This window comes from Calypte anna, chromosome 27, assembly GCF_003957555.1.
Source record: "Calypte anna isolate BGI_N300 chromosome 27, bCalAnn1_v1.p, whole genome shotgun sequence".
Classification (NCBI taxonomy): domain Eukaryota; kingdom Metazoa; phylum Chordata; class Aves; order Apodiformes; family Trochilidae; genus Calypte; species Calypte anna.
Window position 1 is genome coordinate 4,558,658 of NC_044272.1, and position 20,536 is coordinate 4,579,193.

General features: G+C 64.1%; 2 protein-coding genes across 2 annotated transcripts; both read left to right on the forward strand.

Moving 5' to 3' along the window:
• The first annotated feature begins 180 nt into the window (after positions 1 to 180).
• ARHGAP27 (Rho GTPase activating protein 27) lies at positions 181 to 10,572 on the forward strand. The gene is given in 17 exon segments (XM_030466084.1): positions 181 to 250; positions 515 to 1,327; positions 4,225 to 4,641; positions 4,981 to 5,070; positions 5,072 to 5,200; positions 5,667 to 5,734; positions 5,828 to 5,915; positions 6,136 to 6,240; positions 6,996 to 7,094; positions 7,171 to 7,258; positions 7,769 to 7,933; positions 8,587 to 8,685; positions 8,948 to 9,025; positions 9,147 to 9,281; positions 9,844 to 9,949; positions 10,028 to 10,157; positions 10,316 to 10,572. Coding segments are annotated over 16 exon segments (2,691 nt in total). The 5' UTR covers positions 181 to 250; positions 515 to 520; the 3' UTR covers positions 10,403 to 10,572.
• A 2,689-nt stretch (positions 10,573 to 13,261) lies between these two features.
• Positions 13,262 to 19,554, forward strand: TMEM98 (transmembrane protein 98). The gene is given in 8 exon segments (XM_030466103.1): positions 13,262 to 13,366; positions 14,326 to 14,502; positions 15,069 to 15,200; positions 15,432 to 15,465; positions 17,915 to 18,030; positions 18,115 to 18,174; positions 19,288 to 19,434; positions 19,436 to 19,554. Coding segments are annotated over 7 exon segments (681 nt in total). The 5' UTR covers positions 13,262 to 13,366; positions 14,326 to 14,371; the 3' UTR covers positions 19,497 to 19,554.
• Positions 19,555 to 20,536: the final 982 nt, after the last annotated feature.

Sequence of the window (20,536 nt, forward strand, 5' to 3'; positions counted from 1 at the left end):
CCCTTCCTGCAGCAGGAACCTCCCGAGGAGCCGTTTCCCCTCCGCCGTCGGCCCCTTCCCGCCCGCCCCGAGGGGAGGAAACCGGGGGGGCCCCCACCGCCCCTCTGCTCCGGCGGGGGGGGACGGGCACCCAGCGCCCAGCCCGGCCCCAGCTTCCGACCAGGCAGGAAACCGGGCGAGTCGGGACCGGCCCGACGCGGGCACGAGCGGGACCGGCAGCGCGCCCCACGGCCCCCCAAAAACACGGCAGGTGAGACGGGGGGGACGGGGGCTCGGGGGGGCGGAGGGGACAGGAGGACAGGGGGACGGGGGGGGTTGGGCGGCTTGGGGACATGGGGTGAGCAGGGGGACGGCGGGCGGGGACGGCTGCGGTGACCTCGGGGCGGTTTCGGGCAGGTTTGGGGAATGGCGCTGAGGGGTCGGGGGTCCGGGGACAGGGGGGACCCCCCATCTCGGTCCCCCGGCGGGGCTGGGAGCTGCCTCACCTCACCCCCACCCTGCCCCGTTCCCCCAGGCGGCCATGGAGGCGGCGGTGCCGGCGGAGGAGGCCTTGGTGCTGGTGGAGTACGGCTTCGAGTACCGGGCCAAGGACGGGACCTTGGTCTCCATCAAACCCAACGAGCGCTACGTCCTCCTGAAACGAACCAACCACCACTGGTGGCACGTCAGGAGGAGCGGGGACCCCCGGCCCTTCTACATCCCGGCACAGTACGTCAAGGAGCTGCCCCCCATGGCAGCCCCGGCCCCGCTCGAGTCCCCGCGCACCGGGACGGAACCGACGGCTCTCGGCCCACCGGAGCCCACGGCGTACGAGTACCGGTTCATCCGGGCAGCTGGGAGAGAGCCAGGAGGATGCTCCCTGCTCCACGGGGACACGGAGACACGCAGGGACACGGAGACACGCAGGGACTCGGTGCCCCAAAGGGACCCCACGACCCGGAGGGACTCAGTCCCCAGGAAGGGTTCGGTGTTCCGGAGAGACCCAGTGCCTCAGGACTTGATGGCCCAGAGGGACTCGGTGCCACCAAGGGACACGGTGCCCAGGAGGGACGTGGTGGCCCAGGACATGGTGGCCCAAAGGGAGTCCCCACCCCTGCTCAGCTCATTCAGGGTCCCCCCGGGGCTGAGCCCCCTCCCCGCAGAGCCCGTGCGTCCCTCACAGTCCCTGGATGATCTGGCACCACGCGGGGCCACCACCGTGGGGACCCGTGGGGACATCCCTGGACACCCCTTCCCACTCAGCAAGAGCCACTCCGAGACCCTCTGTGCCTCCAGCAAGGACAAGGACACCACAAGGAGGTGGTCTGGGTCTGGCCATGGGGCTCAGGTATGGTGACATCCCGGGTGACATCCCCAGAGTCAGCCTGGGGGGCACTTGGGGGTGGGGGGTGTAATGCCTAAGTCCCTTTGCTGCTTCAGTGTCCCATGTCCCCCTCTGACACGACCCTGTGTTCCTCCCACACTGGGTGGTGTGACACCCAAGGGTCCCCTCTGTCCCCCCAGCACAGGTGCAGTGGCACCACCACTGCTGCCACCTTAGGGACCCCCGTACCCCCCTCCCACAGGGCAAACCCATGGGCAGAACCCCCCCCCCCAGCTTTGGCAGCAATTCCCACCTCGAGGTGGAATGAACAACCCCCACCCCCCACCCCATCCCAAGCACCTTTCAAACTCACCCCCCCACCCCTCACCGTGCCTCAGTTTCCACACCTTCAGGGGCACCCCGGGCTCTCCCTGCCCTGGGGTGCAGAGCCCAGGGGGTGGCTGGGTGCCACCCAAGGGTCCCTTGGGGAGGGTCCCTTCCCCATCCTGGGGCAAGCAGGGACAGAAAGAGGTTAATGGGGAAGGGCTGGGGCTCCTCCTGGGGCAGCACCCGGGGCTGGGGTAGGTGCTGGGTGCTCCCCTGCCACGCACCCGGGCACCCCAACCCCACGCTCACCCCACATCTGGAAGGAGCTCAGTGCCTGGGGGGGGGGAGAGTTCCCCTCTGTGCTCGTCTTCCGGGGGGTACCCAAGGGTCAGGAGTGGACCCCAACCCCACACCTGCCACCCGTGGGTGATGGCAGAGGGGGGGTCCCTCCTACCCCACCTTTGTTCTTTGGGGGGGACACCCACAGCACCCCAAGCCCTCGTGTCCTCTGCATCGAGGGGGCTCAAGGGGCTGTGTCACCTGGGGGGGTCATGGACAAAAAGGGGGGGTGGCAGGGGGTGTTTCACATCCCTTTTACACCCCATTTATGCCCTCACTCCAGCACCCACCCTTTATGCACCCCCTAAGCCACCGACCCCCCCTCCAGAGGGACCCAGTCAGGTCCCCAACCCCAGCACCCCCTCCCCAATCCCAACTGAGGACAGGGTCACTGAGGCCATGATGGTGGCCTTGGCCGGGCCACCATAGCCACCCGTCCCCCCCCATATCCACCCCACTGTGGGTGACAGGGCCATCAGGGGGCTGGGGCGACACAGTCATGTCCCCTCCCCCCCTTATTTTGTCCTCAGTGCCAGATGGGCCACCCTAAACTTTTGGGGTGTGTTCCTGGTTAGTGCCAGCTGTGTCCCTGCCATCCCGGTGACATTGCCGCAGGGTCGGCCTTGGCTTTGGCACCCCTGGTGACAGGTGGGGGGGTGACAGCAGGGTGACAACAACCCCCAAAAAAGCCAATGGTGCCTCGGGGCCCGGGGCTGGGCTGGGAGGAGGCTCTTCCGCTCCCTGAACCCCGGCAGGAAGAGCCACGGCCCCGGCGCCATCGCTGCCACCCGCGGTGTCCCCACCCGCTGTCACCCCCCTCCTGTCACCCCCCCGCTGCCCCCCAGGATGGGGGACAGGCCACCCCCCGCTCCTCGAGGGGGGTCACGGCTGCTGCACTTGGGCAAGGTAGGCAGCACCCATGGGTGCCCCCAGCTGGGGGGGTGAGGGGTGTTTTGGGGTCACACCCCCACCTGCAGGCCCCCTCCTGGTGTTCCCCCTGGGGTGTGACACCGTGGGGCTGACAGCGGGGGGTGACAAAGTGCCTGTCCCCAGGTGGTGAGGGGCACCCAGCACCCCCCACCCCAGGGGAGAGAAGCCTCCCAGGGCTGCACCCATGGGTGGGGGGGGGCAGCACCCATGGGTGAAGGGGCAGTACCCATGGGGAGGGTTTCCCATTGGCTCCCCCATCACCACCCTTGGGGGTGAACGCCCCCCCCAGGGCATCCCCCGCCCTGAGCACCTTCCATGCTCCCACACACACACCGTGCCTCAGTTTCCCCACCCTCAGGGGCACCCCCAGCTTCTCCCAGCACCCCCACCCTGGGGTGCAGAGCCCAGCGATGGCTGCAGTCCCCAGGGGGGGTGGCTGGGTGCCACCCAGGGGATCCCCATCGTCACCCCCTTGTCCCCAAGGACCCCCTGGTGCTGGGTTTCTGGCCCTGCTCACCACAGTGGGGGGGGTCACGGTGTGGCAGGGGAAGGTGACCTTGGGGACACTCTGTCCACTGTCCCCCTCTGCTCTAGGGGGTCAATCCCTCCCTGCTGTCCCCTCCCTGGGTGGCGGTTGGGAAACTTTGTCCTCAGGCTGTAAACTGGGGGGGTCAAAGGGTGCCAGGAGGGGACACCCCACCCACTGCCACCCACTGACTGCCACCACTCCCAGGGGACAGTCCCCACACCTTCCCGGGCTTGGGGGTGCACTGAGGGGGTCATTTGGGGAGGTGGTGATGGGGGTGGGGGTGTGGGGGCTGTGGGGGGCAAAGGGTGCTGGGTGGGAGGTGGTGGGTGGGAGGTGATGTTTTGGGTGCTGATGCAGATGTTGGGGGGCAGTGCAGGGGTGCAGGTGATGGGCACATGGGTGGGGATTTGGGGGATGTTGATGGTGCGGTGGGGATGATGTGGGTGCAAGTGTTGGGGTGCTGATGCCATGGTGTGGGTGCAGGTGATGGTGTGGGTGCAGGTCCTGGGGGTGCAGGTGCTGTGTACTGGTGACACTGGTGACACAGGGCTGACCCTGAGGACCACAAAGCCCTAAACCCAAATTCCCAGGTGCTCAGCCCACAGCCAGTGGGTGCTCCCTGCCCCGTCTGGGTGCTGTGGGTGCTGTGGGTAACCCCCTCCACCACCTCTTGAGCTGTCCCAGCAGCCAGGCCAGGGCAGGACCCATCCCCTCACCCACCCTGGAGACCTCAGAGGGGACATCCCAGGAGCTGCCCCCATCCTCCTGCCCCCTCTCACCCCCCATGTCCCCCCAGGCACCCAAGGAGCCCCCGGACCAGTCTGCCCCCATCTACCTCAACCTCCAGGAGCTGCAGGGAGCAGCAGTGGGTGCCGAGGAGCCCGGCAGCTCCGGGTGGGAGTGGGAGACCCACAGGGACACGGAGAGCGGCCACGTGTTTTATTACCACCCGGGCACGGGCGAGACCACCTGGGACTGTCCCTTTGGGCAGGGGGAGGATGCAGGGACCCCCCCCAGCTCCCCCACCTCCTCACTGGCCCCCAGCCCCGAGCTGTCCCCGTGGGAGCAGCACCTGGACCAGGGCAGTGGCCAGGCCTTCTTCTACAACTGGGTGACAGGGGAGACATCGTGGGAACCCCCCCCCACGGGGGACGGAGCCATCCCCAGGGAGCTGCACCCCGGGGGGACACGGGACGGGGCCATGGAGCAGAGGGTGAGCACCCAGAGATGGGGGGGATGACGATGATGATGATGATGATGATGATGATGATGATGACGACGATGCTGATGATGGGGGGGGGAGGGGGAGGGATTGGGGGGGAGGCAGAGAGGGAGGTGGGGATGGAGATGGGGGGATGGGGGTGGTCCAGAGGGAGGTGGGATGGCAGGGAGATGGAACTGGATGATCTTTAAAGTCCCCCCCAACACAAAAAAGTCTGGGATTCTTGGGAGTGGAGGTGGAGTTGAGGATGGAGGTGGGGATGAGGGTGGGGATGGGGATGGAGCCAACCCCCCGGGCTGGCCATGGGGACACGGGTGCTCCTCTCTGCAGCCCCCCACCCCAGAAGCAGATTACCCCGAGCTGTCCCCAGAGGAGCTGGGGGGCTGTCCCGAGGAGGACTCCTCACCCCTGGGCTCCTACACAGAGGGGGGCACCTTCTGCCTGCCCCCCCCCCCAGCACCCGGAGGAGCTGGGACCCTCCCCAGGCTGGGGTGGGCAGGGACATCCCGAGGGACCTGGGGACTGCCCTGAGCTCCTTGGGACTGAGAAGGTATGGAATGGGATGGGATGGGATGGGATGGGATGGGATGGGATGGGATGGGATGGGATGGGATGGGATGGGATGGGATGGGTTGGGATGGGTGGAATGGGGATGGGATGGGGTGGAATGGGATGGGGTGTGGAAGGGGACAGATATAAGTACAGGGATAGGGAAAGGTATGAGGACAAGAACAGGGATGGGGACAGAAATAGGGACAGGGTTGTCTGCCAGGGGCTGAGTGTCCCCACAGGCCACCATGGGCAGGGCCCTGGGATGCAGTGGGTGCTCAGCCCAGACCCACCCGGGGCCATCACCCCCCAGCTCCCTCCCTCCCCCCAGGTGACAGGCGGGGGTGGGGGGGTGGCTGCCACCCCCAGGCCACCAGTGGGCTCTGTGCCTGTCACCACAGTGCCACCAGCCCTGGGGAGGGGGGAGCAAACCTGGCAGCTCCCCAACCCCCCACTTTGCCTTCCAGTGGAAGAGCCTGGAGAAAGCTGGGGTGCTGAACAGGACCAAGACTGCAGATAAGGGGAAGAGGATCCGGTGAGCTGAGAGGGGATCTGGGGGGTGGAGAGGGCAGGGGCTGGGCTGTCCCCCTCTGTGACCCCCCCCTCCCTGCCCCCCCCATCCCCCCAGGAAGAATTGGAGCTCCTCCTGGACCGTGCTGGAGGGACCCATCCTCACCTTCTTCAAGGACACCAAACACTCACCTGCTGCAGCCCTGGTAAGAGCCCCATGGTCTGGGGGGGCAGCACCTAGGGAATGGGGTCAGTACCCATGGGATGGGGGCAGCACCCAGGGGATGGGGTCAGCACCCATGGGATGAGTCCAACACCAAGCCAGGGATGTCCCACAAGAGACATTTGTCACTCCTGCCTGCCAGAAAGCCCAGTGTCCCCATCCCCCCCTGGGCAGGTGCCACCCATTTCCCCTTGCTCCTGCAGCGTCACCCCAGCACCCTGAGCACCCCTGAGCACACGGTGGAGCTGTGTGGGGCCACCCTCACCTGGGCCACCAGGGACAAGTCCAGCAAGAAGCACGTCCTGGAGGTGAGCTGGGTGACAGCAAGAGGGGACACCAGAGAGGGGACATCGAGCACCCCCTGGGGTCCATGGGTTGGTGGCCATGGCAGCAACGTCCAAGTGCAGGAGGGGACAAGGCTGGGAGCAGAGGGACACACTGAGGACTGTCCACCATCCCTGTCCCATGGGCAGGAACATGTCACCAAGGGCTGTCCCCTCCTCAGAAGGGGATTTCCCTCTCAGCCTTTACACGGGGAGGGGGCTCCCATTGTCAGCCCATTCCATTTCCAGTTGCTCACTGGGGAACGTTGGGCCCATGGGTGGGATGAGCTGAGATGGGCTCATGGGTGTCATGAGTTGGTCCTATGGGTGCCATGAGTTGTTTGGCTCATGGGTGGGATGGGTTGAGTTGGTTCCATGGGTGGGATGGGTTGAGTTGAGCCCATAGGTGGGATGAGCTGACCCAGGCTCATGGGTGTGATGAGTTGAATTGGTTCCATGGGTCCATGGATGGATGGGATGATTTTGACCCAAGGGTGTGATGAGTTCTTGGCCCCACAGATGTGATGAGTTGGGCCCATGGCTGTGATGAGTTGAGATGGTTCCATGGGTGTCATAGGTTGGGTCCATGGGTGCCATGGGTTGAATTGGTTCCATGGGTGTGATGGGTTGAGTTGGGTCCATGGCTGTGATGAATTGGGTCCGTGGGTGGGTTGGGTCCATGGGTGCTATAGGTTGGGCCCCCCCTCAGGCAGGCCCTGAGCACCCCGGTGTCCCCCCAGCTGAGGACACGAGAGGGCTCAGCCTTCCTCCTCCAGCACGACTCGGAGCAGATCATGGCTGCCTGGCACCAGGCCATCAGCAGTGGCATCAGCAGGATGGTGAGCACCTGACACAGACCCCCTGCCACCCTGGGGACAGGGACAGGGACAAGGGGTGACACTGCCCCTTCCCCAGGGCACCCACCACCCCGGGGAGGAGGAACCTGAGAGCAGGACAGAGTGCGGCACCCGGGAGAAGCTGGGGGGAGAGGACAGGAGGGCAGGTGAGCTCGGGGGGCACTGGGGGGCACTGGGGGGCACTAGGGTGACACCAGGTTAGCACTAGGGTGGCATTAAGGTGGCCTCAGGGAAGCAATGGGATGGCACTGGGATGGCACCAGGGTGACACTGGGATGGCACTGGGGTGGCACCAGGGTAAGGTGGCACTGGAATGGTACCAGAATGGCACTGGGGTGGTACCAGGGTGGCACTGGGGTGACACTGGGATGGTACCAAAATGGCATTAGGGTGGCACCCCAGTGGTACTGGGATGGCACTGGGGCTCACTAGAGTGGCCTCAGGATGGCAGCAGGGTAGCACTGGGATGGCTCTGGGGTGGCACCAGGGTGGCACTGGAATGGTACCAGAATGGCACTGGGGTGGCACCAGGGTGGCCCCGGGGTAGCACTGGGTTGAAACTGGGGTGGCACAGTGGTGACACCGGGATGGCACCAGATTGGTACCGGGATGGCACTGGGGTGTGACCGTCAAATCCTCCCCCACGTTGTCCCCAGATCCCCGGGGAGCCCTGGGACATGTGAGGGGCGTGGTGTCCCCAGCAGTGTCCGGGCAGGGGACAGGAGGGGACAGCGAGGCCAGCAAAGTGCGGAACAAGCTGCGCAAATTCCTGCAGCGGCGACCGACGGCACAGAGCCTGAGGGAGAGGGGCTACATCAGGGGTGGGGACATCGGGGTGGGGACATCGCGGGGGGGACATCAGGGGTGGGGATATCGGGGGGGCGGACATCAGGGGTGGGGACATCGGGAGGGGGGACATCGCGGGTGGGGACATCGCGGGTGGGGACATCGGGGGTGGGGACATCGGGGTGGGGACATCGCGGGTGGGGATATCGGGGGTGGGGACATCGGGGGGGAGACATCGCGGGTGGGGACATCGGGGGTGGGGACAGCCATCGCGGGGTGGGGACATCGCGGGTGGGTGGGTGCGAGAGGACATGGGGGTGGGAGGACAGAGGGGTTGGGTGCTGGGGGGGACATTGGGGGTGGGGACAGCGGAAGGTGGGGGACACTGGGGAGTGATCAGCGGCGGAAGGATATCGGGTGTGAGGACATCGGGGGCAGGGGGACAGCGGGGGTGGGGACACTGGGGGAACATAACGGGTGCTGAAGGGAACATCGGGAGTGGGGGGACATGAGGGGTGATGCTGGGGGGGACATGGGAGGGGACAGCAGAACGACAGGAGGAGGTCTTTGGGGGGGGGGATGGATATTGGGGATCCTTTCCGTGTCATTGGGTGTCCCCTCTGGGTGTCCCCGCTGGGTGTCCCCTCGGTGTCCCCAGCCGTGCTGATGTCCCCATGGCTGTCCCCAGACCCGGTGTTCGGCTGCCCCCTGGCAGTGCTGTGCGAGCGGGAGAGGGGGACAGTGCCACGATTTGTCCTGCAGTGCATCCAGAGCGTGGAGAGGAGAGGTACCCCTGGGGACAGGGACAGCGGGGACAGCCACGGGGACAGGCACCCGGGGGCAGGGGGACAGCGGGATGTGACACTTGGGGTTTCCCTGGAGCCCCGGGGCACCGGTGTCACTGCTGCTCACTGTCACCGTGTGCCACCCGGTTGTGGGCATCTCCAGGGGGTGCCTGATGTCCCCCGCTGGTGGCTGGTGGCATGTCCCCGGGGGGCTTGGGCTTCTCCAGGAGGTTTCCCCCATCCCCACCTCCCCTCTCCTGCCAGGCCTGGACATCGATGGCCTCTATCGCATCAGCGGCAACTTGGCCACCATCCAGAAACTGCGCTACAAGGTGGAGCACGGTGAGGTCACCTCTGGGGACAGCAGGGGACAAACGGGCCCCACACACACCAGGGACAGGGGGGCGGGGCTGTGGCCAGGAGGGAGGGGACAGGGACCCTGAGGTGCTGCTGTCCCCCCCAGACGAGCGCCTGGACCTGGATGATGGGCGCTGGGAGGACGTTCACCTGGTGACAGGAGCTCTGAAGCTTTTCTTCAGGGAACTCCCAGAGCCACTTGTCCCCTTCAGCCACTTCGACAAGTTCATCGCTGCCATCAGTGAGGCCTGGGGACAGGGACAGGGAAGGGACAGGGATGGGGAGGGGACAGGGAAAGGAAGGGGCTGGGGAGGGAATGGGGTGGGGATGGGGACAGAGATGGGATTGAAGACAAGGATAGGGACAGGGAGGGGACAGGGTGGGGATGGGGAAGGAACAGGGATGGGGAAGAGATAGGGATGGGGACAGGGATGGGGGAGGATATGGATGCCAGAAAAGATGGGGACAGGAATGGCATGGAATGGATTGGGGACAGGGATGGGAATGGGAAGGGGAAGGGGATGGGGACAGGGATAATGGTGGGAACAAGGATTAGGATGAGATTGGGGACAGGGATAAAGATGAGATGGGGACAGGATGGGGACAGGGACAAGAATGAGGACGGAGCTGGGGTGGGGTGGATGGGGACAATGAGGATAAAGATGGGATGGGGGTGGAGAAGGGGATGGGAACGGAGGAGGGGATGGGGATGAGGACATGAGATGAGGATGAGGGGACAGAGATGGTGACATGTGCTCTGGCTGCCAGAGCCAGCACCCAGCACACTGTCCCTGCCCTGGCAGAGCTGCAGGACCCAGCCAGACGTGGCCGATGTCTCTGTCACCTCGTGTCCTCCCTCCCTCCCGCCCACCATGACACCATGCGTGTCCTCTTCCGACACCTCTGCAGGTGACACCCGTCCCTCAAACCCTGCCCTGGGCTCGGGGACAGGCTGGGTGGTGGTGACACCTTTCCTCCTGCCCGCAGGGTGACACAGTTCCAGGAGCAGAACCGAATGTCCCTGCAGGGCATCTCCATCGTTTTTGGCCCCACGCTGCTGCGGCCCCCGGGCCCCGAGCCCAACGTGGCCGCACACGCGGTGTTCCAGAACCAGGTGGTGGAAAATCTCCTCACCCACTACAGGGACATCTTCCCCGAAGGTTAAAGCCACCCCCACACCTTGGGGACAACGCGTGGGAACAAACCCAACCCGGGGAGGTGGAGGTGGCAGCGTCTCAGGGGAAGGACTCGTCCACGTTGTCACCTGGGTGGGTGGTGGCCCTGGTGGGCTCCATGAAGGGGAACGTGGTGGCCCAGCTGGCTCCAGAGACCCCAAGCACCCTGTGTCCCTCTGCCACCTGACCCTGCTGACCCTCCCAGGGGGTGCGGGGGGGTGGGGTCCCCATCGGTCAGGAGGGGACAATGGAGCCCCGAGGTCCCCGGGCTGAGGGGTGGAGGTCCCAGCTGGGCAGTGCCCGAGGGGACAGTGCCACCAATGGGGGGCAGGGACCTCCACCTTATTCCTGAATAAAGAGCCTGTTGAGGATGAGGTGCTGCTGCGGGGCATGGGGACAGCCCTGGGGACACAGGTGGCACAGTGGTGGCTCAGTGCCCCTTGGGGACAAGACGTGTCCATTGTAGCCCAGGAGGAGGAGGGGACCTTCTGCAGCCCACCCAGGTGACCATGTCACCTGTGCTTTGGGACCTCACCAAACCCCACATCACCCTGAGTGTCACTACAGGGTGCTGAGAGCCACATGGTGGGGAGCAGGTGACAGTGGGACATGAGGTCCCATCAGCCATGGTCACCCCTCCGGGGTGGGGACACTCTGGGTCACACTTTGGGACACGAGAGACAATGAAGGACACAACTGAAACACTCTGGGACATCGTGGGGACACGAAAGGGCAGGGCAAGGACACAAGGAGGCTGCTTTGGGACATGGCAGTGACATTTTGGGACACAACAGGGCAAGGTTGGAGCATGAGAGGGGTTTGGGACACTGGGGGTGGGTGGGATGTGAGGGGACACTTTGTCATGCAGTGGGGACACTTGGGGACTCCAGGAGGGCACTTGGGGACTCCAGGAGGGGTGATGTGGGGACACAACAGGGACAGGGCAGGGATGATTTGGGTTGCAGTGGGGATATTTTGGGGCACAAGGACACGGTTTGGGACACAGGGGGACACTCTGAGGGTGTGCAGCAGGGGAACTTTGGGACAGGAGGGGACACTTTGGGGATCACTGGGGACACAAGGGAAACACAATGGGGACACTTCAGGATGTGGTGGGGACGTTTTTTGGGACACAAGGACATACCTTGGGATGCATCAGGGGACACTTGGGGACACAAGGATGAACTTCGGGACACTTTGGGACCTTTCAGGGGTGCAGCAGGGGTAGTTTGGGAAACTTGGGGACACTTTGGGGTGCAGTGGGGATACCTGGGGATGTAACAGGGACAACTTGGGGACATTTTGGGACACAAGGACATACTTTGGGACACTTAGGGATGCTTTGGGATGCTTCGGGGGTGCAGCAGTGGTAGTTTGGGACAAGAGGGGACACTTTGGGAGGCTGGGGAGACGCTTGGGGACAGTTTGGGATGCAGCAGGGAGATTCTGGGTCACAAGATGTACTTTGGGACACTTTGAGACACTTTGGGACACTTTGGGGGTACAGCAATGGCAGTTTGGGGCGAGAGGGGACACTTTGGGATGCAGGGGGAACATCTAGGGGACACCTGGGGACACTTTGGGACACCTGGAGCCCCAAGGGCCCCCTTGGGACCCCCCTGCGGGGCGGGGCGAGGTCTGGGGCCGGGGGCGGTGCCGGGGGGGGGGTGGGCAGTGCCCGGGCTGAGCCCCCGCTCGCCTCCATCTTGTCCGCGGCCGCTGCGGAGCGGTTCCAGGTTCGGGGGGACCCTGGGGGGCGAGGGGGAGGTCGGGGGGTGGGGGTGGCCGGCGAGGACCCCCTGAGGGGGGGGTGGGGCCCTGCGGGGCGGGAGGGCACCCGGGACCCTACCCCCCCATGGGATCCCCTCCCCCCGGGGCAGGGTGGGACCCCCTTCCCCCCCCCCAACTCCCTCCCACCCCCACATGGAACCCCCGGGGCTGAGGGGCCCCCTGGGAGCGGTGCAGCCCATAGAGCCCTGCAGAACCCCTAAAGAGAGAGACACCCACACCCGGGACCCCCAGAGAGACCCCCCGAGGGTCATGCGGGACCTCGGCAGTCGCGTCCCCCCCCCATCCCCCCGGAACCGGAGCTCCCAGCACCGACCCCCCCCCTGGAGCCTCACAGGGACCCCCAGACCCCTCTCTATTAGCAGCCCCTCCCAGAGATCCTCGAAGGGTTTCCTTAAAGCCCCTCCCCAGCCTCACCCACCCCCTCCAAAAAGCTCCGCAGGACACCCCCAGACCCCTCCCCAACACCGACCACCCCCCCTGAGCCTCAAAAGGACCCCCCCAAACCCTCTCCCAGGATCAACCCCCTCCCCAGACCCTCACAGGGCCACCCCAGACCCCTCCCTCAGCACCGATCACCCCCTCTGAGCTTTCCAGGGCCCCCCGAGACCCCCAAGGCAGTGACCCCCCCCTTCACCGGGCCGCCCTCAGAAGTAACATCCCCTTCACAGACCCCTCATAGACCCCCAAGAATTAACCCCCCCTTCACAGATCCCCCCAGCCCACCCCCAACCCCCCCCCTCCTCCTTGCCCGTCCCCCCCAACTCCCCCTCCCCTCCTTTTCCCTCCCCCCTCCCCTGTGCTGCTCAGGCAGAGTCCGACCCCAACCCAGCGGGATGGGGGGGGGGGGGCAGGGACACCCCCCCAGGGCTCGAGGGGCTGTGGGGACCCCCCAGGGGCTTTTTTCTCCCCCCAGCCCAGACACCAAGGGGTTACAGCACAGCCCCGGCTTTGGTGGCCAAAATCCCTCTTAAGGCTTTAATCACAGTGGGAAAGGGGCGGGGGGGGGCAAGGTCACCCTGGAGGTGTGTTCCCCCCCTCCTGCCCCCCCCCACCCCGTCTGTGTCGCCCCCCCCCAGGCTGGAAACTAAATCCCAACCACACAACCTGGCTTCGGATCCCGAGGGATTTAGGGGAAACATGGAAATGGGGGGCAGGGAGGGGATGGGATGGGGGGAGGGGGTGGTGTTTGGGACCCCCCCGGGGGGAACCCGGCATTACTCAGGGTGCAAAGGTCGGGAGCTGGCGGGGTTTGCCCGCCCGGTACGGAAGTGGCACTGTCCCTGTGTCCCCAACCCGGGAAGTGGCACTGTCCCTGTGTCCCTGGGTCCCCAACCCAGCGGTGGCTCCCGGCTGGCTGCAGGTAGGGTGGGCAAGGCTGGGGCTGGGTGCCCCCCCAGGGTCGGGGGTCTCCTATGTGTGTGTATAATTCCACCCCCCTCCCCCCCCAGTTCTCCAGGGACCCCCTGGGGACCCGGGCTCTGTCCCCTGTGCCTGGGGTGGCCGCTGTCCCTCTGGGGATGGGGACAAGGGGGCCCATGGTGGCAGTGGGGATGGGGGCAGGCCCCATAGGGACAATGTGGGTGGCGGTCCCCAGAGCCCCATAGGGACAAGGTTCTGGGGCTCCCTAAACCCCCTAGGAACCCCCCAAGTCCCCATAGGGAGCAGGTTCTGGGGGTCCCCATGGTGGCACAGGGACCGGAGGGGTCCCTATGGCCCCATAGGGACAGGGATCTGTGGGTCCTTGTGGCCCCATAGGGACAATGTCTGTGGGGGTCCCCATGTTCCCATAGGTTCTGGGGGTCCCCACAGACCAGGTTCTGGGGGTCCCCACAGGCCCACAGACAGGGACTGGAGGGGTTCCTATGGCCCCACAGGGACAGGGCTCTGGGGGTCCCTACAGCCCCATAGCAACCAGGATCTAGGGGTGCCCACAGGGACAGGGCCCTGGGTTCCCTATGGGGACCGCGTCCTGGGGGTCCCTGCAGCCCCACAGAAACCCCACAGGTCCCCACAGCCCCATAGGTACCAGGATCTTGGGGTACCCCTAGGGCCAGGGCTCTGTGGTCCCCACTCCCCCTGTGGCCCAACTCTCTCTCTGCTGACTCCAACCCCATGGCCATGGGGCAGGGTGGGGACAGCCCCCCCTGTGCCATGGCCAAATCCTGTCCCACCCCACATCCCCCTGGGTGACACTGGTGGGACCCTTCCAGGGGGACATCAGGTCCTGGGTGGTCATTTTGGGGTCCAGGGGGTGACAGGGAGCACCCGCAGTGTTCCTGACACCCCCTCCTCCCCTCCCCCCATCCCCTGTCACCACAGACCCCATCGTGTCACGATGGCACCGTGCTCCTGAGCCACCCCAGCCATGGAGACAGTTGTCATCGTGGCCATCGGGGTGCTGGCCACCATCTTCCTGGCCTCCTTCGTGGCACTGGTGGTGGTCTGCAGGCAGAGGTACTGCCACCCCAAGGACCTCCGGCACCACTATGACACCAAGTGAGTGACACCAGGGGGGTGGCAGTGCCACCAACACCATGGGCTGGGGAGAGTGCTGGATGGGGACATGTCAAGTGTCATCAGGGGGACAGTGATGGGGACATGGCCACCAACATCCCTGGGAGAAGGGTGGGGTCACAACAGTGTCAAGGGGACACTGATGGGGACATGTCCACTGTCACCAAGGGGACAGTGGTGGGGACATGTCCACCATCACCAAGTGGGCAGGTGTGGGGACATGTCCACCATGACAAAGGGGACAGTGGTGGAGACATGACACTGTCACTGGGATAGTGGTGGGATCACACTCAGCATTGTCAGGGGGACACTGGTGGGGACATGTCCACTGTCACCAAGGGGACAGTTGTGGGGACATGTCCAGTGTCACCAAGGGGACAGTGGTGGGGACATGAGCGCTGTCACTGGGACAGTGGAGGGGTCACACTCAGCACCATCCAGGTGATGATGCTGGGCACACATCCAGAGTGGAAAGGGGAGGAGGAAGTGTCCCCTTTCACCCGAGGAGGTGGCCTTGTCCCCAGGAATGTCCCCCGTGTCCCTGACAGACCCATTGTGGAGCTGATGGGGAGCAGTGAGGTGGCCTCGGAGCCCTCGGAGCTGGAGCTGGATGACGTGGTGATCACCAACCCCCACATCCAGGCCATCCTGGAGAATGAGGACTGGGTTGAGGATGCCTCGTAAGTTTCTGTGTGTCCCCAGCGTGTCCCCTCTTGTGTCCCCAACCCCCCGGCTTCTGGGGACCCCCATCATGGGGCAGGTAGCAGGGATTTGGGGGTCACCCTCCAGCTGGGAATGTCCCAAAGGATCTGGGGGACACAGGGTGTGGGGAGATTTGGGTGGGGACAGGGGGGATGAGGGGTCAAGGGGGGGTCAATCCAGATTCATGTCCCCTCCCTCCCTCTCCACAGGGGTCTGGTGTCCCACTGCATCGCCATCCTGAAGGTGAGTCCAGGGCAGGCACTGGGGGCACTGGTGACACTGGTGATACTGGTGACAGTGCGATGGCACCAATGGCAACAGCATCCCAGCATCCCGGGATGTTTGGGTTGGCAGAGACCTCCAAGCTCACCCAGCCCAACCCCACCCTCAGTTCCCAATCCATGTCCCTAAGGATCAGCTCCAAACGCCTTTTCAATGCCCCCAGGGATGGGGACTCCACCCCTGTCCTGGGCCATCCCAATGCCTGACAACCCCCTCAGGGAAAAAATATTTCCTAACATCCATCCTAACCCTCCCCTGGCACAGCTCCCATCCCTTCCCTCTGCTCCTATCCCATCCCTTAGGATCAGAGCCCATTTCCCTCCTGGCTCCATCCTCCCTGATGCAGTTGAAGGGATCCATCAAGTCTCCTTTCCTCTCCCCTCCTCCAACCAAACCCCCCCAGCTCCTCAGCTCCTCCCAAGATTTCTGCTCCAGGCCCTTCCTGACCTTTCTTGCCTTTCCCTGGACATCCCCATCTCTTCTCTGTCCCTCCTGTGGTGAGGGACACAGGACTGGACACAGGACTCAGGATGTGTCCCCAGCAGAGCTGGGTACTGGGGGATGATCCCATCACTGGGGGGATTCCAGGATGCTCCCTTGGCCCTCCTGATCAGCTCCACACTGCTGACTGATCCAGAATCACTGTCACCCCACACCCCCAGCTCCCTTTCCAGCTTCCCCTGTTCTGTAGCTCCCCGTGGGGTGGTTCTGACCCAGATGCCTCCTTACACCTCCTACCCTTGGCCCATTGGTCCAAGTCCTGGTCCCAGTGTGGGATTCCCAACCCTCCAGAAACTCCACACAGCTCCCAGTTTGGGGTCACCTGCAAATGTACTGAGGGTGCACCCAGTCCCCTCCTCCAGCCCGTTAATTAATGGTTAATTAATTAATTAATGAAGATACCAAAGAGCACAGGCGCAGCACTGGACCCAGATTTAGTTCCATCACCACCACCCCCCAGCCCCCCCACCCAGCCAGGTTTTTATCCAGTGCAGGGAGGATCCAAGCCAAGTGCCATGAGGTGCTGGAGGAGGATGTGAGGCAGTGCCAGGAGCTTTCCTGACCTCCAGAGAATGTTCCCAGCTCTTCCCTCACCTCTGCTTGGAGAGGATGAGGTTGGACAGGCCCATGATGACCCCGTGCTTGCCTGCCTGGGATGTCCTGGGTGATGGACTCCACATGAGCTGCTCCAGAACCTTTCCTGTAGGTTCACTACAACTAGTGAACTAGTTCCTGTAGGAACTACAACTCTGTAGTTCCCTGGATCATCCTTTTGGCCTTTCTCCTGTTCCATTTCCAGTTCCCAGTCCACAGGGACATCCCCAGTTCTCCAGGACCGGGGATAAATAATGGAGAGTGGTTTGGGGAGCACTTCTGCAGCTCCTTCAGGCCCCTCAGATGGATCCCATCCAGGTCCACACTGCACATCCATGTGCATCCGTGTATATCCATACAGATCCATGTGCATCCATGCACATCCATGTGTATCCATGTGCATCCATGCACATCCATGTGCATCCATGCACATCCATGCACATCCATGTATATCCATGTGCATCCATGTGTATCCATGTGCATCCATGTGCATCCATGCACATCCATGTGTATCCATGTACATCCATGCACATCCATGTGCATCCATGCACATCCATGCACATCCATGTGTATCCATGCACATCCATGTGTATCCATGCACATCCATGCACATCCATGCAGCACTGACCTTTTCCTCCTGGGCTCTGGGGGCCTCATCCTGCTCCCCATCCTGCTCCCCCAAACCCGGGTGCTGATCCCTCAGGGACCAGTTGGCATCGAGACCAAAGGAGCACGCAGGAGCTGAGCCTTTCCCTGGCCTCACTCCCATGTTTCCCTCCCAGGCCAAGCAGGGGGGATGGGATTCCCCTTTTCCCATTCCCATATTTTATATTTATAAACCTCTTCCTGTCCCTCTGCTGCCAGCACTCGGGTTTAATTCAAGCTGAGCTTTGGTCTCTGATTTTCCTCCTCCATCTCCCTGCAGAACCTTTGTGTCTCCTGGGTGACTTTCCTGCCCTTCCTCCCAGAGCTCCCGGGCTCCTTTTTTCCTGCTCCAGCCCCGCTGCTCCGGTGCCACCCCCTCCCTCCAGGATGTCCCCATTCCTCCTGAGCACTGGGCAGCCTCCCTCAGCCCAGCAGCCTCCTGAGCTCAGCAGGTGGCACCGATGGCACTTGTGGCACTGGTGACACAGCACCAATGGCAGTGGTGACATAGGTGACACAGCACCAATGGTAATGGTGACACAGGTAGCACCAATGGCACTGGTGACACTGGTGACACTGGTAGCAACAATGGCACCAACGGCAGTGCTGCTGGTGGTGGCAGTGCTGGTACTGGTGGCACCAAGCAGCTGTCCCTTTCCCTTGTCCCCAGATCTGCCACACGCTGACAGAGAAGTTGGTGGCCATGACCATGGGCTCAGGTGCCCGTGTCAAGTCCCCCGCCAGCCTGGGTGACATCATCGTGGTGGCCAAACGCATCAGCCCCAGGTGAGTAGGGGGTCCTGGGGCTGGGGAGGTGACAGAGGGTGTCACCACCATGTCCCCTGGGGTTAACACTGTCCCCACTGGCAGGGTGGATGATGTGGTGAGATCCATGTACCCCCCGCTGGACCCCAAACTGCTGGATGCCAGGTGACATCATCATGGGGGACAACACACACCTGTGGGGTGGGGGGGGGAGGGACACTGCCACATTGCTGGGGACAACCACTGCAGGGTGACCCGGGACGATGGGGGTGACACAACTCCACACCCTGACCTTGCAGATGGGGAAACTGAGGCATGAGCCATTTGCCACCATCAGTGTCCCCTGTGGGGGAGGGAGGTGGCATGGGAAAGGGACAACTGGCCACTGGCCACCAGACACTTGAACACTGCCAACTCTGCTGGGGCAACTGGTGGCCAGTCGGTGGTGGCCAGTTGTCCCTTCACCTTGTCACCTCCCCAGGAGGAGGGGGCAGTGGCTTTTCCAGTTGTCCCAGTGGGGAGTTGGCCATATTGGAGTCTCTGGTGGCCAATTAGTGGTGGCCAACTGTCACCTCCCCAGCCTGGTGGGGGGGGGATGGCGGCATTCCCAGTTGTCCCAGAGGGGAGTCAGCCATGTTGAGGTGCCTGGTGGCCAGTTGGCAGTGGCCAGTTGGCCCTTGTCCCTTGTCCCTTCCCCAGGGAGTTGTGGGAACAGTGGCATCCCCAGTTACCCCAGTGGTGAGTCGGCCATTTTGACATGCCTGGTGGCCGGTTGACAGTGACCATATGTCCCTTGTCACCTCCCTAGAGTAGTGTAGGGGGACAGTGGTAAGTCAGCCACCTTGATGTGCCTGGTGGCCAGTTGGTGGTGGCCAGTTGTGTCTTGTCACCTCCCTGGATGGGTGTGGGGGGACGGCGGCATCACCAGTTACCCCAGTGGTGAGTTGGCCATCTTGACATGCCTGGTGGCCAGTTGGCAGTGACCACATGTCCCTTGTCACCTCCTTAGAGTAGTGTAGGGGAACAGTGGCATCCCCAGTTGTCCTAGTGGTGAGGCAGCCATCTTGACATGTCTGGTGGCCAGTTGGCGGTGGCCAGTTGTCCCTTGTCACCTCCCTGGATGGGTGTGGGAGGATGGTGGCATCGCCCAGCGAGGTGTCAGCCATCTTGGTGTGCCCAGTGTCCGGTTGTCCCTTAGTCCCCGTGTGTCCCTGTCCCCCCCCAACCCCCGGTGTCCCTCCCCCACAGTGGGTGACCCCTCTCCCCGTGTCCCCGCAGGGCGGCGGCCCTGCTGCTGTCTGTCAGTCACCTGGTGTTGGTGACACGCAGCGCCTGCCGCCAGCCCGCCGCCCGCCATTGGGTGGAGCGCTCGCTGGCGGCCGCCGAGGAGCACATGGCGGCCCTGAGGGTGGCGGCCATGGCCACCCCGACCCCCCGGCCAACACCCCCCCCCAGAGACCCTCCGGCAGGAGCAGTCGGCCATCTGAGACACCCCCAAAACTGTCACCCCTGAACATGACTTGGAAATAAAGGATGGAGCCCACCCGGGGGTGTGGGAGTGGACGGGAGGGGAGAGTGGGGGAGCCTGGGGGGAATTGAGGGGGAATGGGGGGGCTTGGGGTTGGAGATTGAGGGAGGTTGGAGGGGCTGGAAGGGGGATTAGGAGAGATTGGGGGGCTCAGGGGGGCTGGGGCAGAGCTCAGGGGGAGGTTGGGAGGAACTGAAGGGGGCTTGGGGGGGGGTTGAGGGGATTGAGTTGGAGAAAACTGCAGGGGTGTTTGGGAGGATTGGGGGATTAGGAGAGATTGGGGGGCTCACAGGGGCTGGGGGCAGAGTTTGGGGGTCTGGGGGGGGATTAGGGGGGTTGGAAGGGGGATTGGGGGTTTGGAGGAGATTGGGGGACTTGGAGGGGCTGGGGGAAGAGTTTGGGGGGAATGGGGGTTGGGAATTGAGGGGCGCTGGGGGGGGTTGGGGTTGGAGATTGAGGGGGGGTTGGGGGAGACTGGGAGTTGGGGGGCTGCAGGGGGTGTTGAAGGATATGGGGGGCTTGGGGGGGAGTTGCTTGGGGGGGGGTGGGAGGGGGATTGGAGGAGATGGGTTGGAGGGGCTTGGGGGGGAGCTTAGAGGGGGGGGGCTCAGAAGAGATTGGGGGGGTGCGGGTTCCTGGGGGTGTTTGGGGGGCTCGGGTGTGGTTTGGGGGCATCTGGGGGGGGGGTTGTGGGGTCCTGGGGACGTTTGGGAGAGAGGGTTCGGGGGCACCTCGGGTGTGGTTTGGGGGGTCCGGAGGGGGTTGGGGGGGTCCTGGGGTGTTTTGGGAATGTTGGGGAGGGGCTCGGGTGTGTTTTGGGGGGTCCTGGGGTGCTGTGTGTGCCCCCCCCCCCCCCACGGGCTGAGCCCCCCCCCAACCCATCGCACGCAGCCCCGGCGCGGGGGTCACGTGTCCCCCGCGTCACGTGGCCAGGGGGGTGGGGTTGGAGCTGTGAGGGGGCGGAGCATCCCTCCCCCTATCCCACGCCGTTGGCCAATA